The sequence below is a fragment of the Sinocyclocheilus rhinocerous genome, unplaced genomic scaffold, assembly GCF_001515625.1.
Source record: "Sinocyclocheilus rhinocerous isolate Xijiao unplaced genomic scaffold, SAMN03320098_v1.1 scaffold72, whole genome shotgun sequence".
NCBI classification, from domain to species: domain Eukaryota; kingdom Metazoa; phylum Chordata; class Actinopteri; order Cypriniformes; family Cyprinidae; genus Sinocyclocheilus; species Sinocyclocheilus rhinocerous.
Window position 1 is genome coordinate 3,331,395 of NW_015628351.1, and position 16,591 is coordinate 3,347,985.

General features: G+C 38.4%; 1 protein-coding gene and 2 pseudogenes across 1 annotated transcript in view; all 3 read right to left on the reverse strand.

Moving 5' to 3' along the window:
• Nucleotides 1–1,171: 1,171 nt before the first annotated feature.
• On the reverse strand, nt 1,172–5,863 carry LOC107737680 (uncharacterized; annotated as a pseudogene).
• Nucleotides 5,864–8,197: 2,334 nt separating this feature from the next.
• On the reverse strand, nt 8,198–8,799 carry LOC107737681 (uncharacterized protein K02A2.6-like; annotated as a pseudogene).
• Nucleotides 8,800–12,254: 3,455 nt separating this feature from the next.
• The window catches only part of LOC107737580 (tetratricopeptide repeat protein 34-like), a 6,867-nt gene continuing 2,530 nt past the window's right edge, over nt 12,255–16,591 (reverse strand). The window contains exons 2-7 of the mRNA XM_016549120.1: nt 14,785–15,007; nt 14,470–14,662; nt 13,974–14,140; nt 13,375–13,648; nt 13,081–13,295; nt 12,255–12,866 (exon numbers count right to left, since the gene is read on the reverse strand). Of these exons, the coding sequence (XP_016404606.1) occupies nt 12,330–12,866; nt 13,081–13,295; nt 13,375–13,648; nt 13,974–14,140; nt 14,470–14,662; nt 14,785–15,007 (1,609 nt within the window). The 3' untranslated portion in view covers nt 12,255–12,329. The remainder of the gene's footprint in view (nt 12,867–13,080; nt 13,296–13,374; nt 13,649–13,973; nt 14,141–14,469; nt 14,663–14,784; nt 15,008–16,591) is intronic.

The following is a 16,591-nucleotide window of genomic DNA, read 5'->3' on the forward strand; positions in this document are numbered from 1 at the left end:
TAGATGTGGTATTCAAAAATATATTCATAAAGGTTTTTTTATCCACCATGAGTGTCAAATACAATGATCTTGTAATCTGTTTAAGTAGCCTGCCCACAACCAAGATAACCCACCCACAAAGTCAGCAAACTAACAAGGTTTGGAACTGTGTGGACAGACTGCAAGGTTGTGACACCCTACAACTCACTGTGACACGCCACCTCTCCCCAGTCTGAAACGCCATTTACATTCAGTGACTAATGTAAAAATTGCTATTTGTTATATAACTATAATTTTATTAGCACACCATTAAAGTTTATCTCCTCACACACTATCATTTTAAATAGCTAAAGATCTCGAGTATAAAGTATAGAGGTAAAATAAATAAATATTCTTTGTTTTCTGGGGAGGTTTTTTTCTTTTATAAAAACGTAGGCTTCTGAGTATATGCAGTCAACCTACTTAAAGGAATAGTTCACCCAAAAAATACATTTTAATTTAAACCATTGCTTCTGTTGCTAAAAAATAAGTCCTTTATCCATATTGCTTTCTGCAGTGAAAAAGTAATCTCATCTGAATCAGGAGGGAAATATGAACAACTCCAAAACAGTGAAAACAGTCCAGAACAGTCTTAATCCAAATATGTCAGCAGATTTTGACGTGATAGGACAGCAGTGGATGGACTTTTTCACTGGAGGAAATGTTATTATGGGTTATGGACTAGTATTTTGGCCAGAAGTTTTTTTTTACAAACATGTAGCTTTTCGAGTCACCGGATGTTAACTGGTCAGCTGGAGTCATATGGATTACTTGTGGATTATTGTGATGTTTTTATCAGCTGTTTGGACTCTCATTCTGACGGCACCCATTCACTGCAGAGGATACTTCAAGTAATGCAATGTTAATTGACATTGATTCAGTAAAATACATAATTTCTTCTCAAAGTCTGGAAGGCTCCTAAAATAATAAAAAAAAAAATATTATTAAACCTAAACAAAAGACCCATAATATGATGATTTTTATTTAGATAATAATTCCACATAATTCATTTGATTACATGGGTACACATCTTTAAGTTACATTAAACACAAGAAATGTGATTGAACATTTATTGTTTTATAATTCATCTGAATAAAAAAGACATGAATTATTAATTTATTTACTTTCTTCGCCATTCCAGCATCTAGGGCTATATTCATGGTGATATCCAGTTAATCCATAGACAAGTACATTTTTTTATTCATCTGCTTCCTCCATTCCGCGGGTCCTCACAGAAAACAACTCTGTTTTCCAAACGGGAACATTCAGCCACAAACACTAGTTTATAACTGGCTAATGTCTCCTTAGGACTAGACCTAATCAGAGTTGGGTCCTTATGCTATATTGAGGAAAAGAGAAGTGGGAGTGATGAAATTACTCAGATTATTCAGCAAATAGAGAAAACTATCTTCCAGATCCATCGTTTTACATTCACAGCTGCAATGGAGTTGATAAGGTGATAATCTGCAGACCCATGACAGCCTTTACTAAAATTACCTGGAACTCTCATATCTGCGGTGTGTTTTGTGGTCTTATTAGTAAGGAAGTCGAACACTTTGATCTCATATCCATTGTAGGACAGTTCCCCCTTGTGAGAGAATGAGCAAATGATGATAAACCCCTTTACGGTCATCAAAGAGCTGAAATGTTGACACAAATGAACATGATGTCCCACCTTACTACCATGGGTAGAGGTTTTGCGTTCACATATTTCCTCTGTAAATGCTACTATGGTGAAAGCAGCAGTCAAGCCTCCTTCAAATTCCATGTTCACTACAAATCAACAAATCAAAACCAAAAAAATATATTCTACTTTGTTGACAAATGTAAAGGGAACATCATCACTGATTATCTGAGTGGCAAGTATACAGGAGATTCAACACCACCCTGATTTATGAATAAAATTTCCTCCATAAAAAAAATATGTTAGTTTTGTGCTACATCATATGATTACAAACTTCATTAAGCAGAGTAAAGAAAGTAATGTGTCACTTTTACAAAATTATGGGGTTATGTTTAAAAAAAAAAGTATTTTATGCTCACCAAGGATGCATTTATTTGATCATAAATACTGTAAAATATCATGACAATTTAAAATAACTGTTTTCTATTTGAATATATTTTAAAATGTAATTTATTCCTATGATGGCAAAGCTGAATTTTCAGCAGCCTTTACTCCAGTCTTCAGTGTCACATGATCTTTCAGAAATCATTCTAATATGCTGATTTGATGCTCAAGAAACACTTATTATTATCAATGTTGAAAACATTTTATTTGAAATAGAAATCTTTCCTAACATAAAAGTCTTTATCTCGGCTGAATAAAAGTATTACTTTTAAAAAAGAAAAAATCTTGCTGACCCCAAACATGTGAACTGTAGTGTACATGAATACATTACTCTTTTGACTCAATCCAAATAGATTTTCTTTGCAGAGTATGCACAATCCCCCTCTACAGGACAGTCTAAAAAGCAATCTGCAGCATTTTCTGGCTAGGAAAACTGTGAAATACATTTTTTATTAGATCTCACAATAGCATTTTTCATTTAATTAAAAAAAACAGAATAATATTAATAACAACCTTATTCTCTTTTGTGAAGTGGCTAAGGGAACCAAATGACGAAACTTTGATGCACCTGCAAAATAAAATGTATACCTAAAAATATTATTTAACTTTAAGATCTACCTTAAAACTTTATGAATATTGAAGAATTTTGAAAAAAAAATATGGATGTATATTTGAAGAAAGAAGTCTTAAAAAACTGAAACTTGAGAGCCCCTTCCATATTAGTGGCCCAATATAATTATAATATCAGCATCACATCATCATCCAATGAGGTTAAACTTGACCGTCCTGTGCAATCAGTCTAAACACACTAATAAAAGAAGCACTCTTTCTATTAATTCCTAAAAGACTAATATCAGTTTAGCTTCGCTACATGTGCACAGGTTATGTTAGATTTATTGTACCTTCGTCCACCAGCCCAGTGATGAATCAGATCCAAATCATGTCAGCATAAGCCTAGCAGAGCAAAAGAGCTTTCCGCCTCGTTTCTCCAGTTTCCTCTGACAAAGGAGTGAGCAAAATGATAGAACCCCACCTATTAGAGAAGACAGTGCTGACACAACACAGAGAGACACGCATTACACGCACACCGCAAACACATTAAACACATCCTACCGGTTCCAGATGTTGAATGTGGATGACATCGCCAATCACTCCACTGTAAATCAGCCCCTGAATTGTTGAAAAAAAAATCTTCTTTTCTGCTTGAGACTTACTATAGATCTTTACTAAGACTTAAAGGAAAGTGTAACTACTTTAATTCTGTGGATGACCGGGTCGTATCGGAGAACATGAGAACATCTGAATGCAAGCCTCTACAATCTCTGTGCAGTCCCCCTCTGTAACCTTAGAAAGCATAATACAATGTAATATTTATTTTATTTAGTAATAAAATCATACACAAATCATGGAAAATACTATGTCTGTAGGTCATGAGAGTGAAGAGGAAAAATCTAGTTATACTTTGTATTCATGGTGGTTTCATATAGTTCAATCATGACAACTCTCGGAAGATTTTAGCATGGTGATGGATGGATATGACAATGTTAATGTATTTGGTCTTGCCGGAATAGATGCTATGCTGCTGCTGCTGCTGTTGGTTATTGCTGTAGTTGTAGATTATTGCTGCTGCTGCAAGCGAGTACAGGAACTTGCTACTGCCAATGCATACAGCGATACGGTGCCGTGAGTATTTAAGACAGACTGCTGCTGCACAAATAGCATATAAAATAACCCCCCAACAAAGCTGGAAGAAGAAAACAAAACAATTAAATATGTATGCTGCTGCTATACAATAATATGTTTAAAATCATCCCTATAAGGCAGAAGAAATATAAAAGATAAAACCCCGCAGAACAAGCAGATCTATTGCCAAGACATATGTACTGCTGCTGCTCCAGAGAACCGTGAGACTGTGTGGTTACTATCTATGTGAGCCTGAGCCGGTTTTTCCGAATGGCTTAACGCTAGTGAACTATTGCTGTGTATACCTGATCGGTTGACCACATAGCTTAAACTAGTGGCTTTAACTAGTGGCTTAACAATGTGAACCTGGGTGCTGTACCCTTAGGTTTATTTAACTAATGGCCTAAATAACTATGTGTGTCTGAGCCAATAGCTCAAACTAGAAACGCTCACTATGTGTGTCATTAACAAAAAGGTATCACACTGTGTAGGCTGATAGATGAAGTAATCCCCAGCAACCATCTGACTCCGGCTCGGGCGGCCTGAGCAAATAGTTTTAAATTTGTCATTCAAGAGTTGTAATTTAAAAAAAAATTAAAGTTCATCAATGTTACTGCAATGGAAATACTCACCTTTAACTTATTAATAAGCTAACAAAATATTTGGCGAAAGAATAAATCACTGTACACCCTGTAGTTGTGGTGTCATATGCCCAGGACTAATTCTGCCTCAAAAGCAGCTGCTCATTTATTTTGATAATTTAAAATATTTATATTGTATATTAAGAACAATAATGTTTGCATTATAAACACATCATTGCTAAATGCATGGCTCATTCCAAGATGGTCTTGAGCAAGACCACTACAGTGACTTTATTTAAATGCAGTTGTCTGACATAGAAATGCTGTGCATGCTGCTGCTGAGGAAAATCTCGATGACTGAATGCCTATGCAAACTGCTGCTACTGCACAAGAGACTGAACTGCAGAGAGCTCCATTAATTAGGCATATAAGTAGCTAGGCGAATGCCTATTTTACTTTAACACGGTGTCTACGCCAGACGCAAGTGGCACAACATGACAAAGTCAATAGACCCGTTACGATAGGTAAAGCTGTCCACAATGTATGCAGTGTGACACGGCCAATGCAACAAAACTTCTGCTACTGCTGCTATGATAATATTCACTAACATTTCAATACTAAGTTAAAGCTGTCTGCAATGTATGCGGCCAGTGAGATACGGCCAACGCAACAAAACTTCTGCTACTGCTGCTATTGATAATATTCATTTCATTCAATATTCATATTCAACATTTCAATACTGAGTTGAAGCAGGCTACATGCTGTTGCTGTTAATGATATTCACAATGTTGTAGTAGGAATTTACTGTACTAGCTGTTGCGGTTGTAATATTTAATCAGAATTTGCAAAGCATAATGACCTGACTATATAACAAATATTTTTAAGTATTTAAATAACATAAATAAAAAAAATTTAAGAAATAATAATAAATGACTGTGAAAAAAAACTACTCAAGGATTTTTTTCCCCAAGAAGTTAATTCTGCGAATTCTGAGTTTTTTTGTTTTCTTCATGACGATATCAGGACAGCTGACAGTTTTTATACCTTTTTTGCCCTTAAAAATGTTTACATTTTAATTCAGAAATGAAAAATGTGCTCATAATAGAAGAGGAGCCTATAAATCATGCATGCATGAACTGCATTTTAAAGTGCTTTTGAATCAATTAACAGAGCCCAACAAAAAGCATCATGTTATGGAGCCTTACGGCAAACACTTACAGCCATTGGTTTTTCCAGCGGTACATGGTAGCCTTTCTTAGCTAAAGCCACAGCAGGGTCCTGAAGAACAATAAAACGGTTGGACACTGAACCCATTCAAAGCAGACAACTTAAAGTGCAAGTATGCCATTCAATAACCAGTAAAAAAATAGCTAAGCACACCATACTGATCAACAGAACTCTATCATGTGAACATTGACCAAACACACATGGAAACCACATACACAGCATAACCAGAATAGTTTTCTCCTCTGTTACCAGCTCCAACCACGATAACATCCACAGGTGATGACATTATAGCGGATCCCTGCTGATTTAACAACACGCAGACTTCAATTTTAAATAATATTTTAAAGTTTCCTTCTTCCTACAACCAAATTATCAATAAATACTAGATATACATTTGAGCTATATCTTACATAGCATTTGACATATTACCATGCAAAACAGACTGAAGATCTGTAAGGTTGAGACTTTGCTTTATAGGTGTGCCTTTAGGTCAGTGTTACTCTGTGATGGGTTAGATACTGGTTACCAGAATGCAGTAAATTTTAAGCCATTTTTAAGCATGCCATTGACGATAAACCAAATCTTTGCAGTGTCAAACAATATACTGTGTTCATCTAAAGACATTAAAGTGAACTTTCTTTTGTAAACAGGTCAAACGCTGTGTGATATTGTATGAAAAAAATAAATGAGGGTGTCATGTGTTCTCAGGTGTTACCTTATAACGAAATCCCAGTGCGCTTTAACAACACAATAACAAATCGGAGTTCTTGATCCTGAAAACGGTTAGGATCCTGTAAGTGCTTGATTACGTGTATAAATACAAACTTCACTCGTGAGTAGGCAACATATACAGTATGAACAGACGTAAAACGGAGCGCTCGGCTCATTCACAGTGTATTAGTTACTTCCTTGTTTACGTTTGAACGATGGCGTTCAAATTACGCAAGAGCAAGGCTAGAAACGAACATACCATAATTTACTGATGTCACGTCATTTGTCTTCCAGCCAGCACTTTACTGCTTTTTCGACTTCCGCCCAACTCGCGCCCAAAACAATTCCCAACATTCCTAGCGCTACTGCTACGGAATCTCAATTGTCTCAAATGCTAAATTTTAAGCATTTAATACATCACATTACCCCCCTTTTTAAACAAAGGTACCTTCAGCTTCACCCTAATAGAAATCTAGACATGGCAACACACAACTTAACTGTCTGAACCAACAACATAACTGTTACTTTTTTTTTCTTTTCTTTTTTTAAACAACAACATCACAGAACAAAATAAGCATTGCATATATATATGACCATAACAGTCCTATACTGGAGTGCTATCCAAGGGTTTCTCTTTTTTTTATGTATTACAAGTCATAGCGTTTTGGTGGTTTTCTAATTCTGGATGAGCGACGTGGACTCTGAGCAACCCCTGTAACCCCCCCACTGTCCTCTCGGAAAGGCTCAGGAACTGCTTGTTTTTCCTCTTCTGGTGTGCAGGGTTGAATCAAAGTGTCAACCCCTGAGCAATCAGTCTCTTTAACAAGCTCATCCTCTACAACCCGGGGTCTCAACTGGTCGCCATGCCTCCTGAACTTGACATCTGAATCTCGTCCCTGAACCTTGTAAGACACTGGTCCGGTTTGCTTTACTATCACACCTGGAACCCATTTGTTCCCTCCTCCTGTGGTGTTACGGAGGTACATTGCATCCTTTTCAGAAAAAGACCTCTCCACAGCCCGGTGGTCATGATAGAACTTTTTCAGGTATTGCTTCCTGCGAACAGTGACAGTGACATCTGGATGAACAAAGTCCAGGCGAGTGCGCACATGTCTGTTAAGAAAAAGATCTGCTGGCGATTGGCCTGTAGTGCAGTTTGGAGTAGTGCGATACTGCATGAGGAAAAGAGAGATCTTATCTTCCAAGTCCATAGTCAAATGTGTGAGTTTCTTTATTCCGCTTTTAAATGTCTGCACATACCTTTCTGCAAGGGCGTTGGTAGCAAGATGACCTGGGGCACTCGTTGAATGCAGGATGCCATTTTGCTGCATAAAGGTTTTGAACTCCTCAGATGTAAATTGTGTTCCATTGTCTGTGACAATGTGCTCCGGAAGTCCGTATGCTGCAAACAGTCTCTTATCTTCCAAGTCCATTGTCAAATGTGCAAGTTTCTTTATTCCGCTTTTAAATGTCTGCACATACCTTTCTGCAAAGCCATTGGTAGCAGGATGACCTGGAGCACTCGTTGAATGCAGGATGCCATTTTGATCCTCTCTCTGCAGACAGTTCATATCTGCGTGAATGGTAAGCTTTCAAACTTTCATCCACATCCATTGGCCAACCCTCCATGACATATTTCAGAACTTTGGATAACACCTTGTCTCGGCGTGTTATACTTGCGACCTGGTCCGCATTCAAAGGAGCTTGTTTGAAGTGCTCAGCTATTAGTGCATGAATGTACTCTGACAAGGCAGCTGTGCCCCCATCAGTCGTGACAGGAAGGGGAACACGTGAAAGGCCATCTGCATTACTGTGTTTCTCTGAGGGACAGTATTCAATATGGTAGTCATAAGCTGAAAGGATGATTGCCCATCTTTGAATCCTGGCCGCTGCCATGGTGGGTAGACTCTTATGCTCTCCGAACAAAGTCAACAAAGGTTAATTTATAGTCCCCACACAGTCTTATGGTTTTGTCCTTTTTTATCAACGGCACAATGGGTGCTGCCCATTCACTGTGTTTTACAGGCGTGATTATTCCTTCTCCAGCCGGTCCAGTTCCGTGTCAACTTGGGCGTTCATAGAAAAAGGCAGTGGCCGAGATTTACAAAAGCGTGGAGGACTTTCAGGATTCACCAGTATTTTTGCCTTAAGCCCACGGAGTGTGCCTAGTTCATCTTTGAACACCTCCGAGCATGAATCCAGCACTTCTTCAAGAGACTTTGTTTGATCCATTTGACTGACATGTTTAATTTTTTTCCAATTTAAGCTGAGCTTTTGTAGCCAATTTCTGCCACACAGAGCTGGCCCCTCCCCTTTTACTACTATTAAGGTTAGCAGTTCACTTTGTTTTTCGTAGCTCACATTAGCTTGAAACTGTCCCAACACAGGCATAATCTCTCCAGTGTACGTTTTAAGCTTGACTCCTGCGACCTCTAGTGGCTCTTCTGAGAACGCAGCTTGGAATAGTTTCTCAGATATGATACTCACGGCAGCGCCCGTGTCAATTTCCATCATAATTTATTTGACATTTACTTTAAATGTCTGTGAATGACTTTTTGCCGTTCTCATCACTTAACAGCGAAAACATGGGCAACTCAGCTTTCTCTGCCTCCACATACTTAGTGTTTTTCTCAGCATAACGGTTACTTTTTCCAGCTTCCATTTTTCCTCTGCAAGCTCTTTTGATGTGGACAGTTTTCCCACAGTTATAAGGGCTATGATCTTTGCTGTGACACCTATAGCACTTCTTCCCTCTCTGATCGGAATGCCGCACTGCACGCGCGTCCATTTTATGAACCACTCCTGAGCGCGAGTCATTCCCTCTCAGCTGCTGCGTGTCTTTCTCCGCCGTCTCCATACTCAATGCGATCTCAAACGCACGTGCAAACGTCATATTAGATTCTGACAACAGTCCTCGTTGGCAGGCTTCGTTGCGGATTCCACTCACGAACCAGTCGCGCAATGCCTCGTCCAGCGTTGCTCCGAATTCACAACTCACAGCGCACTGTTTTAGCTCAGCAACATATTCTGTCACAGTCTCATCAGCTCTTTGATCGCAATGATTAAAACGGAATCATTCCGCAATCAGCAAAGGCTTTGGCTCAGAATGATTCTTTAAAGTGTCCACAATGTCTTTGTAAGACTTATCTTTCGGCTTCTCTGGTTGTACCAAGTTCCTCAGTAAACCGTAGGTAGTTGCTCCCATCACACTCAACAGAGTTGCAACCTGCTTCTCCTGGCTTATGTCGTTCGCCTCAAAGAACTGCTACAGCCGTTCAATATAAGCCGACCACGACTCTGCTTTCGGGACAAACTCGCTTATATTTCCAATAAGCACCATAATTTGAATAAAACTTTTATCCTCGTAGTCAATTTTTCTGATGTATCCACTAAAAAGAATACACGTGAGACGGCACGTTTGTCTTCCAGCCACCACTTTACTGCTTTTTCGACTTCCGCCCAACTCGCGCCCAAAACAATTCCCAACATTCCTAGCGCTACTGCTACGGAATCTCAATTGTCTCAAATGCAAAATTGTAAGCATTTAATACATCACAGCTGCGTTCCAGTCCATAACAACACAAGGGATCCGTTCTTCGTACATCGCTTATTACATCAGAGATCAAAATACACATCCGAGATGATATGATCCAGCTAATCATTATCTGGCTAATTAGGTTCTTCGAGCACACCTGTTGTTGATGATTAATATGGCTGGATTGAGTTATCTGAGATCATTGTGAGTTCATGCGCTGGTTTAAAAGGGGATATGTATCGATAGTAGAAACACTGATCAGCAACGCTATTATTGGTTGCCCACAATGGCCAAAGAGCGCGAGTCGTTCCTCACCGCAGTCGCGAGAGTCAGAGAAGGCCGGTCACTCACTGTCAAGCAGTTTCAGAGACTGCTGGGTCTGATGGCAGCTGCGTCCAACGTGATACCTCTTGGCCTGCTGTACATGAGACCCCTACAGTGGTGGCTCAAGATCAAGGGGTCTCCCTCAGGGGAAACCCGCTTCGCATGATCGAGGTCACGCGGCAATGCCTACGTGCCTTGGACATGTGGAGGAAACCTTGGTTCTTGGCTCAGGGCCCGGTGCTGGGAGCTCCTTGTCGCCGCGTAACGCTAGCGACGGACGCATCCCTCACCGGTTGGGGTGCGGTCATGAGTGGCCACCCTGCATTCTCCTGTGAGAACGCTTAGATCGTCTTCTCAGAAGTTATTGATTGTCCCAAAATCTCGTTTAAAATCTAAAGGGAACAGAGCTTTTTCAGTTCTTGGTCCTACACTCTGGAACTCTTTGCCTTTATCCATCAGATTATCCCCTACGTTATCTTCTTTTAAATCATCTCTTAACTGAGTTTGACACCCCTGCCTAAGAGTATGGCAGTTCTCCCTCTTGTGGACTCGTGTTATTAATACAACTTCAAGAATTTAATCTGTAGTGAATAGTGATGTATAACTTTTTTCATTTAATTAAATTTAATTAACACACACACACGCACACACTCAAAAGGTGCAAAAATGTAACAAAAACTGAATGCTTATTTTTTACGCCTGTCATACATTGGATTTGTTTTTTCAGCTCTCAACATTACACAACTCACCCACAAGTGTCACCTTTGCAGCCACATCATAAAGCTTGCTAACAACAAGGTGATGGAGGGCTCATCGTTCTAGAAAATGTACAGAGAGGTGACAGACTATTGTGGTGTGGATTCTTTTCTGAGAAGCACAAGAAAGAAAGTGACAATTACTTGAGAAGTCTTTGTCTTTGAGGACTGAGAGAAGTCTTATGAACATCCTAACAAAAACAAGAAGACTGAAGCTTTTTCAGCAGCCCATCAGTCTACTGAACAATACTAAATATCATCAAATTCAGCTTTGCTATCATAGGAATGCATTTTAAAAATATTTAAAAATATATTAAAATAGTAAACATTTACTTTATACAATTTCACTATATTTCTGTTTTTACTGTATTTTTGATCAAATAAATGCAGCATTGGTGAGACTTCTTTCAAAAACATAAAAAAAAATCACTGACCCCAAACCTTTGAACAGTCATGTATATTATGTGCACTTTATGTCATTATGCTTGCATTGCACACTTTACATTTATCTAGATTTATACCTGTGTCTAATAGAAACAGTGTTTGCCATGACCATGGGTTAAATGTCTTGCAAAGTAGTTTCTGGACATAATTTTGTTTCAATAAACACAACAAAGACTTTGACTATAATGATTTTCAAACACTTTCAATTATGACAACTTCTTTCATGTCTTATATTATGGAACATTCTTATAATTAATAACTATACTACAATCTTTACAAGATTATATAATTTATGACAACAACTTCATAGTTGTTAAGTAGCATAATTGCATCTACATTCAAAGAGAAACATTTTACAAACAAAACAAAAATATCTAAACATACACTACCATTCAAAATTTCAGGACCGTTTTTCTTGTTTTTGAAAGAAGTTTCTTATGCTCACCAAAGCTGCAAATATAAAAAAAATATATAATAAAGTAAAACAGTAATATTATATAGCCATTTTCTATTTTAATATATTTTAAAATGTAATTTATTTTTGTGATGGAAAAGCTGAATTTTCAGCAGTCATAACTCCAGTCTTAAGTGTCACATGACCCTTCAGAAATAACTATAATATGCTGTTTTGGTGCTAAAGAAAAATGTCTTAAAAAAATATCAGTGTTGAAAACATTGATAAAACAAAACAAAACAAACTTACTGACCCCATTTGAACAGTAGTGTACATGTCAAACAAGACTACTTCAAATGTTAAATTTGACAAAACTTATAGATAACAAAACAAAAAAGTAATAAAAAAAATTACTATTACATAACGATCAATTGTAAGAGGCTTGTGCAACACATTAACTTACAGAAATATTTGAAAATTTATGATTAGAAATTCTTGCCATTATGTTTGCCTGATTAACCATAAATAAATATAAACCATAAAGACATAAACCATTTTGTCATCATCTAATCTTATGTATGTTTCATCTCTAGTTTACAATACATGGACCAGAGACTTCTCGTTTTATTCTAGCCCTCAGTCTGCGCAGTTCTACATGGCCACTGTCCACTTTAAGCCCAGTCTCTGTCAGAAGCCAAGCTTTGTCGAGTTTCTGTTGCCCATAGTTCTGCAGGGCAAAGCGCAGAAACATTTCGGCAAGGCGTTGTGTTCCCAGACCAGCCTCCACACACAGCAGAGCCTGTTCCTCGTGCAGGTCCAGGGCTTGAGAAAAGTCCTGTAACCCAGACTCTTCATGAGAACACAACAACAAACTACGGCCTCTGCGGCAATGGTCCTCTGCCCAAACCCTTTGCTCCTCTCTGCCATCTGCACTGTGGCCCTGGATGACCTTATTCAGATCAGACACCGCCCTCTCGTGGAGCCCCAGGTGGGCCAGACAGGCTGCACGCTGCCTGAGGTACTGAAGCTTCATCTCATTGACCGCTCGCACTGCTAGTGTAAGGAGAGCTAAAGCCTGCTCCCACTGACCACTTTCAGAAACACTGCTGGCCTGCTGAGAAGCTGCCTGGAAGCACAAATTCGCTTTATTAGCCACTGTAGATTTGAGTAATAGGGAAAAATCAATACAAAAGAAAATAGAAGAACAGCAATTGTACTAGGGCTGTGAATGGATAAAAAAAACTTAACAAATCAATCACATCTACCATTGAACTCATAGTCATAAATAAATGTATACCTTGAATCCCTACATTAATATATAATCAAAAAAAAAAAAGTACCTGTGCCAGGCGTTTTCTTTGAGCCGACTGCAGAAGAGTGATTAGAAAGTCTAGATTTGCTGGTTCTTTCTCAGACACCACACTCAGATAGTTGGCTGCCACTTTGTAGTTCTGCTGCCAGGCCTTCACAACACCCCACCTGGCCTTAGCTGCGGCATCTCGAGGCTCTTGACCAAACACCTGCTTCAGGTGTGCACCTGCAGCATTCACTTCACCTTCACAAACATAAAAGTTATCTTTTACATAGACATGGCCCACATACTTGACTCCTACATGCTTTATACTGTTCCCTACCTTTGGCAAGTAGTGTATCTATGTACAGGAGGTGCCACCTGGGTTCCCTGCAGTCAGTGTTCATTAGCGCTCCACCAATCAAAAAGGCCTCTCGAAGGAGCTCCTCGCGGCAGGGTACAGGGTTGGCCGACAGAGTCTCTGACAGGCTGCTGCGACAGTGCTGACCCAACCATTCACTGACGAGTTTTCGTGCTTTGTCTTTAAGCGACAGCATGCTCTGAGTGACCTCCTCAGCTCCACACTGAAGGGCAACCAGTATGTCCAGTGTGCATTCCTGATGAATTATTGATATTATAGTGTCAGCTTACAAGCATATGGGAAAAGATTACTTTGAGTGTCTGTTATATCAGCCACTGATGTTAAAAGTTTCATTTATGTTACTTTACAAATTAAAAGGAAAATTTATTGGAAATGTGTATGAAGTTAACACTTAACCAAGACTATTAAATGCTGTAAAAGTTTGTTTATTGTCATTTCATGTTATCTATGCATTAACCTTTTTGTCATGTTTTACTGCATTATGAAACCACCTGCAAAAACATGTTTTGATCAAATGAGGTGGCTCCTATAGGTGGAGGTCTTTGTTTTTGCTACCACACCTTCTGCTGGTTCAGCATCAGATAAGTGAATCCTCTTCCACACAAAGCCTGCACATGGTCTGGGTGCTCTTTAAGGATTGCAGTGAAGTCAAAGATAGCTGTCTTCCATTGGCCCAGCAGAGCATAACATCTTGCTCTCTCCAGCAGGGAATCTATTGCTCCACCACCTAAAGAATAATCAGTTAACTTGTTAGGAAATATAAAACAGCAGTGCTCTTTCTAACATAATTTATATTAAGTTGATCATATGAGTTATATGAAATATAAAATCAAGATCAATAGCTGAAGCAAGTATCTGAAATTTGCAGAACTAAAAAAGGAAACGGCTGTATTTTTCCATAGAAACTGTGTCAATTAGATAGAAACAATGGTGTGATTTCCTGTTAGCATTTACACTTTTCCCTCTACATTTGACTATGATAATCATAAATATTTAGTAATGTAAATTTATATATTACTGTACTGTATGTGTCTGAAAACAACATGCTCTCATTACCTGAAGCCATAATGGCAATGGACAAATAGGCCACAGCTTCCCTTATTGCACTTTCTGCTTGTTGGCCACACAGTATACGCTTGGAAGCAGTGTGACAGTGTTTTTCTAGAAGGGCTCGGTCTTGTAAAGATGCTACAGATAGAAGGGGCCGCAGACAGCTAGTGTCTCCTGAATTGATCAGCTTCTTCAGTAGCTGTAAGACAACAGAGAGATTACTTACTGTGAAGACGAAAATTAATATAGGCTATTTTATCATAGATGCATTTTTTATGCGATTTAACGAAGGTGAACTGTAAGAGAAATATAATCTGGCACCTGATAGGCATCATAGAGGAAGCCTCGATGCAGCTGCAGTATTGCAAGGCGTGCGAGAATCGGTGGCCGTGGGGCTGTGTGCTCAATGTTCAGAAGAAGACGATAAGCCTCCTCAACACGACCCAACTGGTACAGAGCATCTGCTGTGAGAATCTGGGGTCCATCGGCACCGGGTTGTAACTCCATTAGGAGAAGAGCGAGAGCGTGCACACCAACAGCAGGCCTGAAAGGAAGCACAGGAGACTGAATAAGTGCCATCCAGTCCTACTCATGTAGGGCTAAAGTTCTGCAGAGTTCAGCTACAACCTTAATTAAACGCACCTGAACTAGCTAATTAATAGAGGTCAACCGGCTGAGAAAGTCCAACCCAAATGTTTAATGTGACTATTGTTACTATCTGTTTATATTAGATTTCATCCAGCTGGTCATTTTTATGCATTCATTAGCCAACAAAGTTACAACATTTACTAATACATTTTTCGATTTTAAAGTTGTATCTGTTAACATTAGTTAATGCACTATGAACTAACATGAATGAATAAGGTATAAATGAAATCTATTTATATGTAAAAAGTACAGTACATTTTCATGGTTTAGTACTTTTTTATTTTCTATAATAAAGTTTAGCACTATTTTTGGAGTGTTGTGTTTGTTTTTATTCAGTAGGCTATCCATTTTATAAACTTGAGGTGAGGTAGATTAATCAGTAATCGGCCAGTGCAATCCAAGTTATTGTTATCAGTAAAATCCACCATCGGTCAACCTCTTTTAAATAAGGTCTGCAGAATCTTTACACTTCTAGTCAGGTAGGTTGAAGCTGATCTGTGCAGGAAGGTGGCCCTCCAGGAGCAGGATTGGACTAGGAATGAACCAATAATAAAGTTATGCCCATTACTAATAGGCCGATTCCCATGTCATTACTGATAACTGAATTTTTTTTTTTGTCTAACAGAGAATCAAAATCAGTTACAAAGCGAATTTAGGCATGACAGCATTTCAGTTTACAGTATGAAAAATTGATTTTTATATTTGGTAAAGATTACATTTAACAAAGGTAATCAAAGGTACACTCCTAAAACATAAAGTTTCAAAAGGAGGTTTTCACAGGACACAGAAGAACCATTTTTGGTTCTTCAAAGAACCTTTCCATGAAAAGTTCTTTAAAGAATCATTATGAAGAACTTGTGTGAAGAACACCTTTTTCTACTATAATGAACCTATTGTGCAATTAAATTTTTCTATGGATGTTAAAGGTCCATCATGGAACCATCAATGTCAAAAAAGAACCGTTATATTTAACCCTTGTGCGACCTTTTGGACATTTTTGTCCTTTTCAGTTTAGTTTTTTTTTATAATTTTGCCTGTGTTATTGCCAACTGCATACATTTTGGCACAGATGTGTATTTTTATTGGAATTTTACTATTTCACTTTTACAATTTCCTTTAATAAATCTGTTTTGCACTAGGTACAAAAAATGGTTTCTCTCAGGACCTTAAGGACAAAAATGTCCCCATTGAAACCCATTAAAACTGCTATTTTTAATCGCAGTGACATTTAACTGTAAAATGATGCCATTTTTGTTAATAGGCTTTCATGCTGTTGGCAAGGCTTTAAAATTTTATTTTTTACTACTTTTACCAGATGGTGCCATTTTTTCAGGTTTGGCCTGTAAAGCAAATACTCACTTTATTCCTGTTTTCTGCTTCTGCATATTATAGAGCCAATTGGATAAATAATGCAGCTATAATTGTGTGGGTGTGTTGGTATGGATGTCAGAGTGTGGTTTGTATGTGTGTCATAAAAAAA